Source organism: Amblyomma mixtum, chromosome 5, assembly GCF_055824585.1.
Source record: "Amblyomma mixtum isolate Tamu chromosome 5, ASM5582458v1, whole genome shotgun sequence".
Classification (NCBI taxonomy): domain Eukaryota; kingdom Metazoa; phylum Arthropoda; class Arachnida; order Ixodida; family Ixodidae; genus Amblyomma; species Amblyomma mixtum.
In genome coordinates this window covers 187,799,076-187,814,405 of record NC_143016.1, presented here as the reverse complement: position 1 = coordinate 187,814,405, position 15,330 = coordinate 187,799,076, and the positions used below count along the sequence as shown (strand labels likewise).

Genomic DNA, 15,330 nt, shown 5'->3' with positions numbered 1-15,330 from the left:
TTTTTTTTTTTTCAGAATTTTTTTTCCGAAAATAGGGGGGGTGCTTAGAATCGCGAAAATACGGTACATCCCGGCCTGCGTTTGCTGACGGCCTTTTTTGATGGACGGTACGAGCCAGCCGTCGTACGAAGCGGGGTCCTTCTAAAATTTGCGTCGTATAACCGAGGTTTTTAATGCATTGTCTCTATGGGGGTTTTGCCGGGACCGCACAAATTCGTCGTAAAATGCGGGTCGTCGCATGACCGGGGGACGTATAATCGAGGTTCCACTGTATTTTGTGTAATATATGTTTGGGGTGTGTGTGCAGTGACACGGTGTGTGACCTGGGCGGGGCAAGTGAGCTGGCCAACTATGGCGAGTACTCGGGGGCACCCACCGAGCAGCAGACGTACGAGTATGCCAAGGTCATCCTGGGCCTCATGACCCACTCGGAGAAGCACCCGGATGGTGAGTCCCCTTTGTCATTCAGGTCTCAGTGTGCGGAGGCCTTTTATTCTTACGCCAGACTGTGCCGAGGTGTTGAATTGTTGTGCCTGCCTGGTTGCTGCAAAGAAATGCTTGAGGGCATTGAGGAGTAAGAGAAGGAAAGGTTACGTGGCATTGGCACTGCATTTTGCTTTCTCTCTTTGGCAAGACAACTGAATAGGCTAAGGCGGTGACGTAGAGGAGATTGGCCATACTGCTGACTGGCAGAAGATGGGTGGTATGAAGGGCACTCTTTTTATTCTCCTTTCCCTCTGGGACAGCTATGGCGATGGAGTACCCTGGGTTTTTCAGTAAATATATGAGCTGTGGCCTCTGGAAACCCCTTCAAGAACTGCTAAGAGTCCGTGTACTGTGCGATGTCAGTCCACGTTAGAGAACCCCAGGTGGTAGAAATTTCCGGAGCCCTTCACTACGACGTTCCTCATATCCTGAGTCGTTTTGGGACGTTAAACCCCAATAAACCAATAAGCCATCTTCAATGTGCAGGCAAGGTGCTCATCATTGGCGGGGGCATTGCCAACTTCACCAATGTGGCGGCGACCTTCAAGGGCATCGTGAAGGCCCTGCAGGAGTTTAGGGAGCGCCTGGTGGAGCACGGGGTGTCGGTGTTTGTGCGCCGGGCGGGCCCCAACTACCAGGAAGGGCTGCGCGTCATGAAGGAGGTGGGCCGCACCCTGGGCGTGCCCGTGCACGTCTTCGGCCCCGAGACCCACATGACGGCCATCGTGGCCATGGCCATGGGCCGCCGGGACGTGCCCGACATGCCCGAGCCCAACGTCACCACCGCCAACTTCCTGCTGCCGGGGGGCATGAAGACGCCGCCGCCCCCGCCCAGCCCCAAGAAGGAGATGCGGCGGCCGTTCCCGGACCAGGCCGGAGGAGAGGCCGGGACCCAGCCGCAGCGGGCATGGTTTACGCCCCGCACCAAGGCCATCATCTGGGGCATGCAGACCAGGGCGGTGCAGAGCATGCTGGACTTTGACTTTGTGTGCTCGCGCCAGGAGGGCTCGGTGGTCGCCATGGTGTACCCCTTCACGGGGGACCACAAGCAGAAGTTCTACTGGGGCCACAAGGAGGTGCTGCTGCCCGTCTACAAGAACATGGCGGATGCCATGAAGCGGCACCCGGACGCCGATGTGCTCATCAACTTTGCCTCCCTGCGCTCGGCCTACGAGAGCACCTTCGAGACCCTGCAGTACCCACAGGTAGGCAGGCTCCATGGCTCATGATCCCTTGTGCGGGTAATTCACCCTCTACAACGATCACCTAGCACAACAGCGGTTCCATCACTACGTAATTCCTCATTGGTGTACAGGTTCGTGAAGTCATTCCCCTACCATTACATAGTGCCTCTGAAGAACAAAAGCCATTGCAATGAAAAGCAAAATGGTCGAGCTTGAATTCGAACTGCGGCCCATTGGGTCATGAACCAGGCACGCTACCCCTCGACCACAGAGAAATGCTTGACTGGGTTAAATGGAGACCTTGTGTGTCTTGTGGTAAAAAAAAAAATGAAAATGAAAAATAAGTAACATAAAGAACAGTGTCCCTCTCTGCGAAGTGAAATGCAAAGAGGACCCCAGGCTGCTGAAGGGCCCCATTAACACTATTGCGTCACACCCTTACGGCGGAGCTTTAGTGTCCTCCCAAATTTTTGCAAAAACGGTACCTCGTTCGACAGCTGCTTTCTTCAAAATTGGGCTGTTTGGATCATACTTCTTTTTTCATACTACAGATTCCCCTCGCATATTTTTTAAAACCCTACAAACGAGTTTCTGCTGTTTTCTGAACACAGGCAACTCCATTGAACTCGGTTGAACCTCAATGTAACGATCCTCAGTTTAATGAAATTCATGAAATTATGCCTTCTGTTTCCCTTTCTCTGCCCCATTGAAAGCCATGTCCTTGTTTTTTTTTTGTTTTTGTTTTGTTTTGTTTTTTCACAAAACGAATTAATTTTGTACAGCACTTTTGACTTAACGAAGTCTTTGTGCATCTCGTGCACATACCAGGAGCCCCCTAGACAAGGTGAAAGTGTAAACTTCAGCAGAGACATCTCAAGATTTGCGTGCATCCTTTTGTGCACAAATGTTGCTGGTGGGCTTAGCACAGCAGATATACCACTGTGCCATCGGTCATGTACGTATGAAACCCCTGGTGGGTGCGCTCCACCACCAGCCTATTATGTAGTGCGGCATAGCCCGCCGCTTGTTATCGGTGCAGACATTGCTTGGTTTTCGGTTTCTGCATGAGTGCAGTTGCTGAAGTATGTTGGCTTAACTTGCTAGCTCTTGTTGGAATCTTACAGTCGGGTGGTTTAAGAATGCGGCATTTGCATTTTGTTGGAGCCCATTCTGAAACGTAGTTGTCTAGATGGAGGTGAGCAAGTAGGATCAACTGGGACCTGATTTGCTCCCCAGATTGTGAGTCTTATTAAAAAGCAGTGTCTTGGCGTGATGTGAATTTGTGAATGTTTGGTGCCTGAAGACCCCTTTTCCCACGGTGCCTGAGTGTTTGCGCCTGCTCTGTGCAGATTCGCACCATTGCCATCATTGCTGAGGGCATACCTGAGAACATGACACGCAAGATGATCAAGGCAGCTCACAGCAAAGGCGTCAACATCATTGGCCCAGCAACGGTGAGTGACTGGCAAACTTGCTAAACATTATACCAGTTTGTTTGTGGTATAGCACTTGCCAGTTAACCAAGTTAACTTGGTGTTCTAAGACTGGGCACCTTACTTTGTTTGTATGGCGTTGTCTTTGTTGTGCATGCCCCCTCCATTTGTGATGTGTCGGCCGCAATTTCACAAATGTCACTGCTGTTAAAAAGCTGCTAATGTGTGCAGTTCTAATGTGTGCTATTTGCAAAGTCTATTGCATAAAAATATGTGGCAACTGATGTTGTTAGGCTTTAGGCTTGCAGTGTTGAAGACCTTGTTCAGGCAGGGAAAGGTGGGTTGGCAAAGCTAAAATAGGGTTTTTGATACGGACAGTTTCAGCCTTGCTGTCTGAGGCATAAGCCTGCAATTGATGCAATGGCTCTCTTGTGTCTTGCTGCTAGTTGAGAGAGGCTTTGTGGTCTTGCCCCTTACTACTATTTTGCTGTAATGTGGCAGAGATTTAGTCTCCTCCGGTTTCAGAGGGAGTGCTTTCATCAAAGCCTTGTAAACAAGTTGACTTGCATGAGCTGAGCAAGTATATTTTGTTTCTGGGCTAGTTGCTGCATATTTGTGGTCAGTTAGAGGCCTTTACCATGCAGTGGGCATAGTCAGGCTAATGATGATGATGACAGAGCTCAGGGATGACACATGGAACAAGCCGGTTCCTTGCAGGAGCGCTTTGCTTCCTATGTCTCCGTTTGCGTGCTTGCGTTGTGTTGTGGTAAATTATTACCCAGTAAGCTGCGCGTGTTGGCCTAGGAAGCAGCTGGCTGCAGCAAGATTAGTCAAACCTCAGTATATCAATATTACAATTTCTTGGCTATATCGAACTCATTCAAAACTCATGTCAGTTGTCACTGAGGGGGTGAAAGGGGCAGTAGCTTTCGTGCTGCCTTAACATTCATTTTTGGCGTGATGCTGCTGTCATTCGGCGAAGGCACTGTAGCTGGCATGCTGCTGATGTGTGCTGTTGACGCTAGTACAGTAAAGTACAGTAAAAGCTTGTTAATTCGAACTATCTTAATTTGAACATACGGTCAATTCGAACTGACGCCTGGGTCCAGGCGCAACCCTGCGTATTTCAGTGGGGGGAAGAACTCCCGATAATTCAAATAATTTGGCATCCCCAACAGTTAATTCTAACTAGGGGCCCCTGGCTGACACCACCCCTCATGGATAGAAGTTGGCCTATAGCAAGTACAACATGCTGCAAATTTACTGGAGATGTAAAACAGTGGAAAAGAAAAAAAAAAAGCACCACGTGGTGTACACAAGGCAGTTCGGCCAGTTTGGTGATTCGGCCACCGCAGTCATGCTTTGGTGCCGCTAGCTACGTGGACAGCAGTGTGGAGACATTGGAACCCTCGAGTGACGCCAGTATATAATTTGGGCTGCGTGCTGTCGGCAGACGCCGCAGGGCTCGCGTGCAGTGAGAACAGCAGACAGTGTTGGAGTCTGTGCAGAAGAAACAAGCAAATGCCCATCACTGATTTCTTTTAGTTTTGACCACTCTTCCCTGTAAATAAACATGTTTTGAAGCATGAGTACCGCCGTATATTCCTGCACTAAAGCTCGCTGCTCACGCGAATGCATTCTAGTACTTGTTTCTGGCGTATAACTGGCTGATCAACTTATTTAATTTGCCGTTAGGACCGCATGACTTTAATTCTGAGAATCGCCCACCACAACATCTAGTAATGCCTAGCTCGTGATAATGAGTCTAGATGTGACTGCTTCAGGTGCCCGCAGAGCTGGGCCCATTCGATAATTCAGACGTTTTTCCGAACCCCTGCGATTTCGAATTAATGAGCTTTTAAAAACCGTAACTGGGAAACCTGCGTAATATTAATCGTTTGTTGCTTGCAGTTTTATTTTTTTTTTTTACTTCTAGCAAGGGCAGCGTGTTTCTCCAGAATTTGCGGAGGCAGTTTGCAAGGCTTTGTGGTGCTCATGCCTTGCAAAGGTTCTCTGCCTGAGCAGCTGTCTGCCAAAGGGTAGCAGCAGCGGAGAGGGAGGGAGAGCAAAGCGGGGGCATTGCGTGTGCAGTTCGGTGCCATTTTCGTGGCAGCCGCTTTAAACTTGCTTACACAATAACTGTCGGTTGGGATGGACCTAGAAAAGACATTAAGCGGCAGCAGGCGACGCGGCAAACGGGGATGACAGCGAACTCACACAACTATCTCTCTTCCTGCACTGCCTATGCGGCATAGTTTTGTTTTCATGCCTTTGGTCGTTCGCGCTTGTGCCACGGCGACAATGGAACTGCACTAACACCCGTAACAAGGCTCTCGTCGCCCTTATATATGCTCGGCCTCCAGTGCGACATGCTGGAAGCCACCACTGGAGTTTAAATTCCTCTTTGAAATTTAAACTCCATTGTTTAAATTGCCATTCCGAGCGTGCTAAGCATATGCTGTCAAAATTCTGACCTGCGACTTTTTTTTTTTTTTTTGATATTGCAGTTCACCATATGGAAACAAATACACACCCCCTCCTTATGTAATGCTTTCAGGTGTTTAAGGAACCAATGAATGAATTGAACCACCATTGAGAAGTGGCATTTGCGACGTAACAGGCCAAATGTATTGCATAGGTATTTAGAAGAACGTCCAATTTGGGCTAGATGGTGCATTATGTGAGACAGAAATGGTAATAGTAGCGCTACAGCAAGACGTACACAAGAAAGACTGACACAGGACAGCGCATGTCCTGTGTCAGTGTTTCTCGTGTACGTCTTGCTGTAGCGCTATTACCATTTCTGCATAGGTATTGCATAGGTTTCTGAGAAAGCTTGGACGGGATTGGCTAACAAGAATGTAGGAGCTGGTAAAATGCAGCATCCGGGAACATAGCTGCAGAGTTCTACTGTGCCGGAATATTGTGTATTTTATGATCTTTCAGGTGTTGACTGTCACGAGGCTTGACTGTATCACAGTGGTGTATCGATTGCCATGAGGACAGGCAGAGGTTTAGCTGAATGAAAACTGCGGTGGCTCAGTGGTTACGGCGCTCGGCTGCTGACCCGAAAGACGTGGGTTCGATCCCGGCCGTGGTGGCTGAATTTCTTGAAGGCGAAATTCTAGAGGCCCGTGTGCTGTGCGATGTCAGTGCACGTTAAAGAACCCCAGATGGTCGAAATTTCCGGAGTCCTTCACTACGGCGTCTCTCATAGCCTTAGTCGCTTTGGGACGTTAAACCCCAATAAACTAAACTAAACGAAAACTGCACTAAAATTGGTGGCATCAGGGTACGGCATGCTTTGGCTATGTTCACTGGTGCCGTTGGGCAGTCATGTCCCTCGGCGGAGGTGACATGCTGGGAAGGCCTCTGTATGCCAGCATTTGGTTCAGGGGGACTCCTCTTGCAGGTGGGCGGCATCAAGCCAGGCTGCTTCAAGATCGGCAACACTGGGGGCATGATGGACAACATCCTGGCCTCCAAGCTGTACCGGCCCGGAAAGTGAGTGCCGCGCTTGGACTGTAGTACGTCGTAAAGGGAGCAAGGCTTTTCACCTGGTCCTTTAGGGGGGGACATGGCTTCTGGAATTTTTTTTTTAGCATAGTAAAAATGATTTTATGACTGCTCTCACAAAAAATTTCACTGTTATGTGTGAAGGAAATATTTTTCTTATATATATACTTTCTGCTGAATCTTGTGAAAAGGCTGCAGAAGGCTGGTACAACATTCATTGTGTTGCTACTGCTGTGCTACGGGTCGATGCGTTTTTCTTGATTGCGAAGCACAAGTGTTGGCTAAGAGTTTTTGCGATGCAATGTCCATTGGCGGATACAATTTTCAAAAAGTCACGTTTCTGGCCACTTTTTTTAATATCAGAGCTGTGCCCCTGTTAAGGTTGGACTGAGAGGCCCATCTGAGGTATGCTGGTAATGCTGCTGTGTTGGGAATTTGTTATCAAGGAAGAGTTGCAATTAAAGCAGGTGGAATTGTCTGCACCACTGATGTTATTCAATGTGGGTTCACTGTGTTTTCACTGTGTTTTCACTGTGTTTTCACTGTGTTTTCACTGTGTTTTCACTGTGGGTTCACTGTGGGTTTAATGTGATTCAATGAAGAGGACTGAGCAGATCTGTTTGCTAGCCCTTTGTGGAGTGAGGCTATCCTATGCTGGGAGAGAGGGCTGTGTGTACAAATGGCTGACTGAATGGGAGAAGATAACCCAGGATCATGCACCATGATCTCCATGACCATGGTGTCATGATCTCCATGACTCTGATCTTTTGATTATTTCATGATCTGCCACCGCGGTGGCTCAGTGGTTATGGTGCTTGGCTGCTGACCCAAAAGACGCGGGTTCAATTCTTGCCGCAGTGGCTGAATTTCGATGGAGGCGAAATGCTAGAGGCCCGTGTACTGTGCGATGCCAGTGCACGTTAAAGAACCCCAGGTGGTCGAAATTTCCGGAGCCCTCCACTACGGCGTCTCTCATAGCCTTAGTCGCTTTGGGACGTTAAACCCCATAAACCAAACCTTTTCATGATCTCTTTGCTACTGAGTGTGAGGTCTTGGGTCTGAGTATGAACATTTTGGTGCATATGGAAGGACCCCAGGTAGTAGAAATTAAAGCAACTCCACTATCACGTGGCTCGTGCAGCTTTGGCATGTGAGAAGTCATTGTCAGGCCAAAGTCGGGTCGTGTCGTGAAGCAGCCTTGACTGTGTGCTCCGCTTAAATGGGGCCGAGTTGATTGAATGCCTGCTCCCAAACGTGTTTATTTCATGGTGTCCCTCTGATGCCTCGTCGCCTCCCGTTTAGCAGATGCTTGACATTCTTGCAATTCCTCCTTTCGAGGAGACCAGAGTCTTAGAAGGTAGCACCAGCTCCAGTTTCTGCACCACTGCTGCCAGTGTACCTTTGACGAACTTCATTTTTTTTTTTAATACAAAAACAAAACCCAAATTTGCGTTTCGCCTCCATCGAAACGCAAGAGGCGCCTGTGTGCTGTGCGTTCAAGATCCCCAGGTGGTCGAAATTTTTCTGCAGACCTCCACTACACACTACGGCACCTCTTTCTCTTTCTTCTTTCACTCCCACCTTCCTGCCTTCCCATCCGCCCAGATATGTGTGACAGACACTGCGCTATTTCCTTTCCTCAAAAACTGATTTGACCTATACGGCTTGTGGGCAGATCAGCATGAGGGATGCTGGTCACATTTGAAAGCTCTGCATAAGGTGGTGGTGCATTTTTCTTGGTGCCATCTACTGCAGATTCCAGCTGTCACCGGGGGGGAAAAGAAATGTTTTCTTTTTTTCTGGCCAGCACACCTGTTTCTGTTTTTGCATCCCTGTGACAGTCTGCCCCTTGTGTTGCAGTGTGGCGTACGTGTCCCGGTCGGGTGGCATGTCCAACGAGCTGAACAACATCATCTCGAGGGCCACCAACGGAGTGTACGAGGGGGTGGCCATCGGGGGTGACCGCTACCCGGGCACCACCTTTATGGACCACCTGGTGCGGTACCACGACGACCCCCAGGTCAAGATGCTGGTGCTGCTCGGAGAGGTGAGGGTCGAAGGCATACCTGTGACCTCCCGGTCTGCCTTGCTGTAAAGAAGCGGAATTGGAAAGAGTGGGCTTGGGCAGGGCATGTAATGCGAAGGCAAGATAACTGCTGGTAAAGGGACGCATAGCAGGGGGCGGCCGAAAGTCAGGTGGGGGGATGAGATTACGAAGTTTGCGGGGATATGGTGGCCGCAACTGGCAAAGGACAGGGTTCACTGGAGAGACATGGGAGGGGCCTTTGCCCTGCAGTGGGCGTAGTCAGGCTGGTGGTGATGAAAGCTGCTTGAGGGATACACATGATTTTTATGACAAGCATGACTGGGCATGGGCTTGGTGGGTTGTTTTGCCAGTAAAAATTTCACCACATTTCAGCTGGCTCGGGGGGCTGAGGCTAATTTTCACGTAGTCATCCCACAGGGACTTTCTTCTTTTTTTGAGCTTTCTTCTTTTGTTGAGCTGAGGTGCGGTGAACTGGGCAGATGAGACCAATCTTCAGACGTTCTGAGTGGCTGAGAATGAGGTTTCTTCCTGGCCCTGCCTGTGTGTACCTGGCGGTGTTTTCAGTGTGCCCCCAAGTAGTCGGGTGCTAAAAGGGGGTTCTTCTCCCTGCTGCAGGTGGGCGGTGTCGAGGAGTACGAGGTGTGCGAGGCCCTCCAGTCGGGCCGGCTGAGCAAGCCCCTGGTGGCCTGGTGCATTGGCACGTGTGCCTCCATGTTCTCCTCGGAGGTGCAGTTTGGCCACGCGGGTGCCTGCGCCAACTCCAGTCGGGAGACCGCTTCGGCCAAGAACGAGGCCCTGGCCAAGGCTGGCGCACACGTGCCACCCACCTTCGACGCCCTGGGCGACACCATCAAGTGAGTGGGCACTGCAGAACAGAGGCTTCGTCTGCCTCGTCAACACTGGGACTTCTCTGCTGGCTTGCATGATAGGCCAGTGCCAACTTGTATGTCTTATACAAGATTAGCTGCGCTTGGTCACGTCAAAGGTGGCCAGGAAACAGGAGTATGTAAATTAAACCTGGATGTAGCGAACTCCTCGATATGCGGGCAGTCCACGCCCAAAAAGTAGTTTGCGATGCAACCAAAATAAATGCAGGCATATTGTGTTTTAACAGGTATCAAGTACTTTGACTGGCACTCTCTTGCATTTTGTTTCACCTCTTGCCACCACAATTTCGTCCTGCGATGCATCAAGACTTCGATCGGTATGTGGCAGTATGGTATGAAGCTGGCAGGGCAAATCGTTTGACTGAATTCGCGCCTAAAATGTTGTTCACACTCGGTGAACACTGAGCGCCTCACAGCTTCAACCATGATTCCCAATGCTAGCACTTCATTTTATCCAGCTCTGTTTTTGTCCAAACACCCGCCAAAGCTTCGAGAGGAACGAATGATACGTGGCAGAGTAATATGTACATATATGGTTTTGTGGGCTTGCTACTTCCACAGCATCACAGTGTTGACTGCTGTGTATGAAATGGTGTATACGCGTGCAGTGCTGTTTGCAAACGTGTGGAACCAGCCAGCCTGCTGCTGTGTTCAAGCAAGCTTAAAAATAAGGCAGCCGCTCTGAGTACATGGTGTGTTGCACTTAGCTGGACCTGTTCACTGCAATAGGGGTATATGTGTGGGGATGAGGAGTTGGATCAAAAGTAGGTGCAGTGAAGCCATGGCAGACTTTGTTGAGGGATGGGTGCCTGAGGGAATGCTGTGAATGGAGGCTAGAACACTGTCATATAGAGATGGTGAGGTTTTTGATGAGCTGGTCACTGTTTTTTTTTACTGCAGGTAAGTGTAGTAGAGGGAGAGTGGTAGCTTGTGCAGTGGTTAACCCACTGGCGGTGTGCAGTGCAAGAATAAGACCACTGAGTTATACCCGTGCCACACGCGCACAAGAAATGGCACTAAATGCTTAAGGCCTTAAGTTTGTTAATGCCATTATTTCCGGAGTTGGTGCTACACGTCCACATTTAATGCCATTATCGGGAGTGACGATGGCGATAACGCTTGCAAGGTAGTCAAAAGTTTCATCTGAATATAAACATTCTTAATGAGCACAATATATCGGGAATGTTGTTCAAATGTAATGTAAAAACGATTTTCCGGAAAATACGGCTGTTCCTGCTTTACAAGTCGAAAAAGTAGGCATAAACTCGCATGTCAGCACAAAAGTCGAAAGTACCTGTCAATAAGGGTGTTTAAAATGGCGCTCTTTGCATCGAAAATGCGGTATAGATGCGTCATCTGACTGAAAGTTAAGAATTAACCATTTCCTACTGGTTAGGTAGTTGTTACTAACAAAGCTGCATGCTTTTCTGCATGTGGAATGGGAACGAGAGTACACGTTGCACGGGCGAATGAGTTGTGGCGAACTCAGTAGGTCGCGAATGGCAGTAAGGCCATTAAATTTATGCGTGTGGCACCGCACGAATGCCATTAAAACTTAAGGCAGTAAGCACTTAATGGCATTAAGTCTGTCCGTGTGGCACGGGTATTAGGTACTTGATTCGTGGAATGTGTTGGAGTTTCAGGATTCCAAGTTTTTTTCATTGACAGATGTTGGCAAATTTCGACCTTGATTCTGTTTGTCCTGCCCTTTCGTAATGCAGCCTTTAAGGGGCTTGATCTGGGTGCAGAAGCATAAGACTGAAAAGCTGCATTCTAATTCAAGAACTGGGGCTTGCTGAGTAGCGCTCGTCTACCGAGCCGGAGTACCCGGGTTCGAACCCGATTGCGGCGGCCGCGTTTCAATGGAGGCAGAACACAAAAGGCGCCCGTGTGCTGTGCGATGTCAGTGCACGTTAAAAGTATTCCGGAGCGCTCCACTGTGGCACCTCTTTCATAATCCCTTCCCTTACAGCGCGGTTCAGGTGTCCACCAAGATATCTGAGGCAGATACTGCGCCGTTTCCTTTCCTGAAAACCAGTTTTATTTATATTTGCTGAGCAGGAGTGGCGGGACATGCTTTGTGCATTTCGTAGCAAACAGTTCCACTTGTGGGTGATGCCGAGTGAAGTGGGTGCAGTGGAGACCTTTCCATCCTCGTGCAGGACTGTGTACGACGAGCTGGTGGGAGCCGGCGTGATTGTGCCCATGCCAGAGGTGCCTCCTCCAACGGTGCCCATGGACTACAACTGGGCACGGGTCAGTACGCTCATTTCACTCTTCAACTGTGGCAGTGCACTTTCTGGGGCGCTGCAACTTGACAAAGAGCCTTTTTTAAACACTCGAAAGGGCCCATGTTGATGCACTCTATGGAAGCTACTGGTTGTCTGATAGTTACCCTACAAGATTGACAATGTGCTGCTTTTTTCATGCAGTTCATTTCATGCTTGCACCTACTCTCAACAATAGTACAGGCTGATTTGTATTTTTGCATGGCCATCTTGAAAAGATGACGTCCAAAAATGGCACAAATTAGAAACCACATGGGCGCAATGTGCCGACTCACGAAGAATATCAACCTTGCCATTTGCGTGGCTCCATTAGATTGAATTTTATTTATTCGAACATGTTTTCGGTTTCCCTTGAAGTTTTAATTAGAGGTTCCAGTGTACACGTTATACGGCGGCCTGGGCATTGGCAGCGATTGCGATGAAGTCAGCTGCAATGCGTCCAAAATTTCAGGCACTCTTATACACTGGCTCCATAGGCCATGTCGCGGTGCCCCGAAAAAGTCCAAATAACGAAGCATGTCTATAAAACCAGGGGTCCGAATTTTCAGTCGTTGTCTGTATAGCCACCTAAGACATGAGATGTGACACAACAGATTAGGGCAGGTCCGCAGCTGTGCCTGCATAGTAATGGGCAACTTGGATTAATTCATCTTGCTTGTCCTTCCATACCTCATCTCAGGCAACTGCAGGACACTGATTCATGATAGAGAAAAGAGCTTTGTTAAAATTTTTGCTAAATTTGCGAGCAACATTCAAGCAAAGTTCGTTGAAAATAGCAGCGCTTTTGTTTTAAAACTCTGGTAGCTAGAAAAAATAAATTGCCATTCCAGTTATACATGACTGAGACCCTGGGCCTAGCAGTACTAAATGCAGCTGATCCTGCAAAATTAACTGCAGAGTGTCTCTCAGGAATGCCACCGCATTTGTCCATAAGTTCAGATAGACAAACGAGTAAATTTGTTAGAAAAATCTTTGCACGGTGAAAGTGTGGTAAGCACTGAATGGAAAAACACTGTTCACAAACTCTTTCTGACTCCCTGTAAAACCGGTAGTAAGATGCCGCTGTTGTGCATGCCTGCAGGAACTGGGCCTGATTCGCAAGCCGGCGTCCTTCATGACGAGCATCTGCGATGAGCGGGGCCAGGAGCTGCTGTACGCGGGCATCCCCATCACCACGGTGATTGAGAAGGAGCTGGGCATTGGGGGGGTCCTCAGCCTGCTGTGGTTCCAGCGGCGGCTGCCCCAGTACGCCTGCAAGTTCCTCGAGATGGTGCTCATGGTGACAGCCGACCACGGGCCGGCCGTCTCCGGTGCCCACAACACCATCGTGTGCGCCCGCGCTGGCAAGGACCTCATCTCCTCCCTCGTCTCGGGACTGCTGACCATTGTGAGCCCCCTTCCTTCCTTCCTTCTTCCTGCTGCGATGGATGCTATGGGACTCGCTTTAAACCGCCTGCATGCCAGGCTTGTAGGGAGGCAGCCGTCCCCTGGGTTCTGTTTCCACTGACAGCACTTAAAGGGGCACATGGGGACCAAATTGCGGAAATCTCAAAAAATTTGATTTTAGGAAATCGGAAACTTCAGAATCGGCAGGTCCCTTCGATTATATCCCATAATATTTTGCCCGGAAACAGCCCAGAAGCGACTTTCAAAAATGTTTGTGACCGTGGGTACTGAGGGCTGTGGCCTGTAGCCATATCATTGCGCTTTGGTGGATGCTAATGAGTAATTACCGTATTTACCCAATTCTAACGCGCACCTTTTTTCGGGGAAAATATGTCTCAAAATCGCATGCGCGTTGGATTCAAGTGCAAACCGAAACGTCCCCATAGCTGCCCATTGTCATCGCCATTATACGATGTGGGTGCTCGCTAACTGCTGGCAAACATGGGAGCACGTTTGCTCGTCGTTTTTTGCGTCGCAAGAGCCATTTTCAACCGGTGTGGCGCTTGTCATTGGTCGCGTGTCGCGTGCTCAGCGACCACGTTCACGGCGACGGTATCCCGTGCACTGCCGCGGGCGGACGCCTCATCACTGCCGTTGCACGATCGAGATACGCGGCACGAAAAATGTGTTGATGAAACAACGGTTGTCAGAAACGCGTCTCCAAAAACGATGAGAGTCCTTTCCGTTTTGCGGCCGATTCTCTGAGAGAGAGATAACATCGTCCGCAGGCGGGGCACGCCGCGTCGCTGAGGAGGTCGTGCATCATGCCGATCTCACAGATAACAGCGCTTCCGCGCTCGTTTTTACGCTTGTCTTGGCCGTCGAAGATCTCTATCTTTCGCTGAGATGCACTGACGAAGTCATGGATGCTCCGCAAGAAGCTTGGAGGATCCAAATGGTGCATCTCCGTTGCCGCAGTTACGCGTAGCAGCAGACGAACCTCCCGTCACCGGAGCTCTCCGCTTGCGCTTGGGGCGTCTTCCTCTATACTGACGCTTTGTCAGGAACTTGCGTGAACGAAAATCTCGTTTCTCAGTCACATCCATAGCGGAGAAAGGAGAAAAACCCGGGCAGAAGCGTTGGTTCACGTCTTGGTGGCGGCAGAACGAAGAAAGAGCGTCTGCGTCCGTCCGTGCGGTGGGATGCTCGTAGCCAATGGAAGGGCTCCGATCGCACCACGTGATTTGAAGGGCCAGTCGCGACGCTCGACTCGGGCGGGAAACAATCTTTTTTTTTCGTATTTTTATCAAGATTGCACCGCTGCCGAAGTGGCTTCTGGTAGAAGATGGGTAGGCCTACTTCCCCGCGAAAATTCAAGAGCGGGCGACGCCGTGGAGCGAAATGCCGCGTTCACGAAATTCGGTCAAATTCGCACTTTCGCGAGCCACCGCGGGTGCTTTAATTGCATTTTTTACTACCTTCCCCTTGATTATCGGCTTTGATTTTTTTGTATATAAAAGAAGAGGCTTGGGGGAATACAAAACGCAAGAAAATACAAAATCGACTTTATCGAAAAAATAGCGGTTTTTTCACCCGCATCTCTCAAAATATTAAAACGGTTGCAAATTATTTTCATTCGTGGAAGTCACATGCACGTTAGAAGCGGGGCTCGTAGTTTTTTTTTTTTTTTTCATTCGGGCGCATATTGGCGCGCGTTAGAATCGGGGCTTTAATTTTTTTTTTTTTTTTTTGGTGCGTAAATTGGGTGCGCGTTGGAATCGGGGGCGCGTTGGAATTGGGTAAATACGGTACTCCCTTATTATAAATCTGCTCCACATTGGCTGATTCCCCTTGATGTTTCTACTTCATGTTGTACCCCTGACCTATCGGCTGTCCTGTTACGTCAGTTCAGTCTTGGCATTAATTGAATCCGTATTTTAATCACTTTTTTGAGTAATTTGTAATATGGCTTCCTGGTTGCAATTTAGTAATGCTATGAATTACTTACAAAAGTCATTATTTCTGTATTTACAAAAGTGATTATACTTACAAAATTGCTTCCATTAAAAAATGCACTGCTTCTGTTTTTTCCTGGCAAAACTT

General features: G+C 49.1%; 1 protein-coding gene across 1 annotated transcript in view; it reads left to right on the top strand.

The window, feature by feature from the left end:
• Positions 1-15,330, top strand: part of ATPCL (ATP-citrate synthase) — a 58,527-nt gene that overhangs the window by 33,089 nt on the left and 10,108 nt on the right. The window contains exons 9-16 of the mRNA XM_089546471.1: positions 308-447; positions 973-1,691; positions 3,020-3,124; positions 6,516-6,607; positions 8,480-8,666; positions 9,282-9,520; positions 11,716-11,809; positions 12,923-13,228. Coding sequence (XP_089402597.1) covers positions 308-447; positions 973-1,691; positions 3,020-3,124; positions 6,516-6,607; positions 8,480-8,666; positions 9,282-9,520; positions 11,716-11,809; positions 12,923-13,228 — 1,882 coding nt within the window. The remainder of the gene's footprint in view (positions 1-307; positions 448-972; positions 1,692-3,019; positions 3,125-6,515; positions 6,608-8,479; positions 8,667-9,281; positions 9,521-11,715; positions 11,810-12,922; positions 13,229-15,330) is intronic.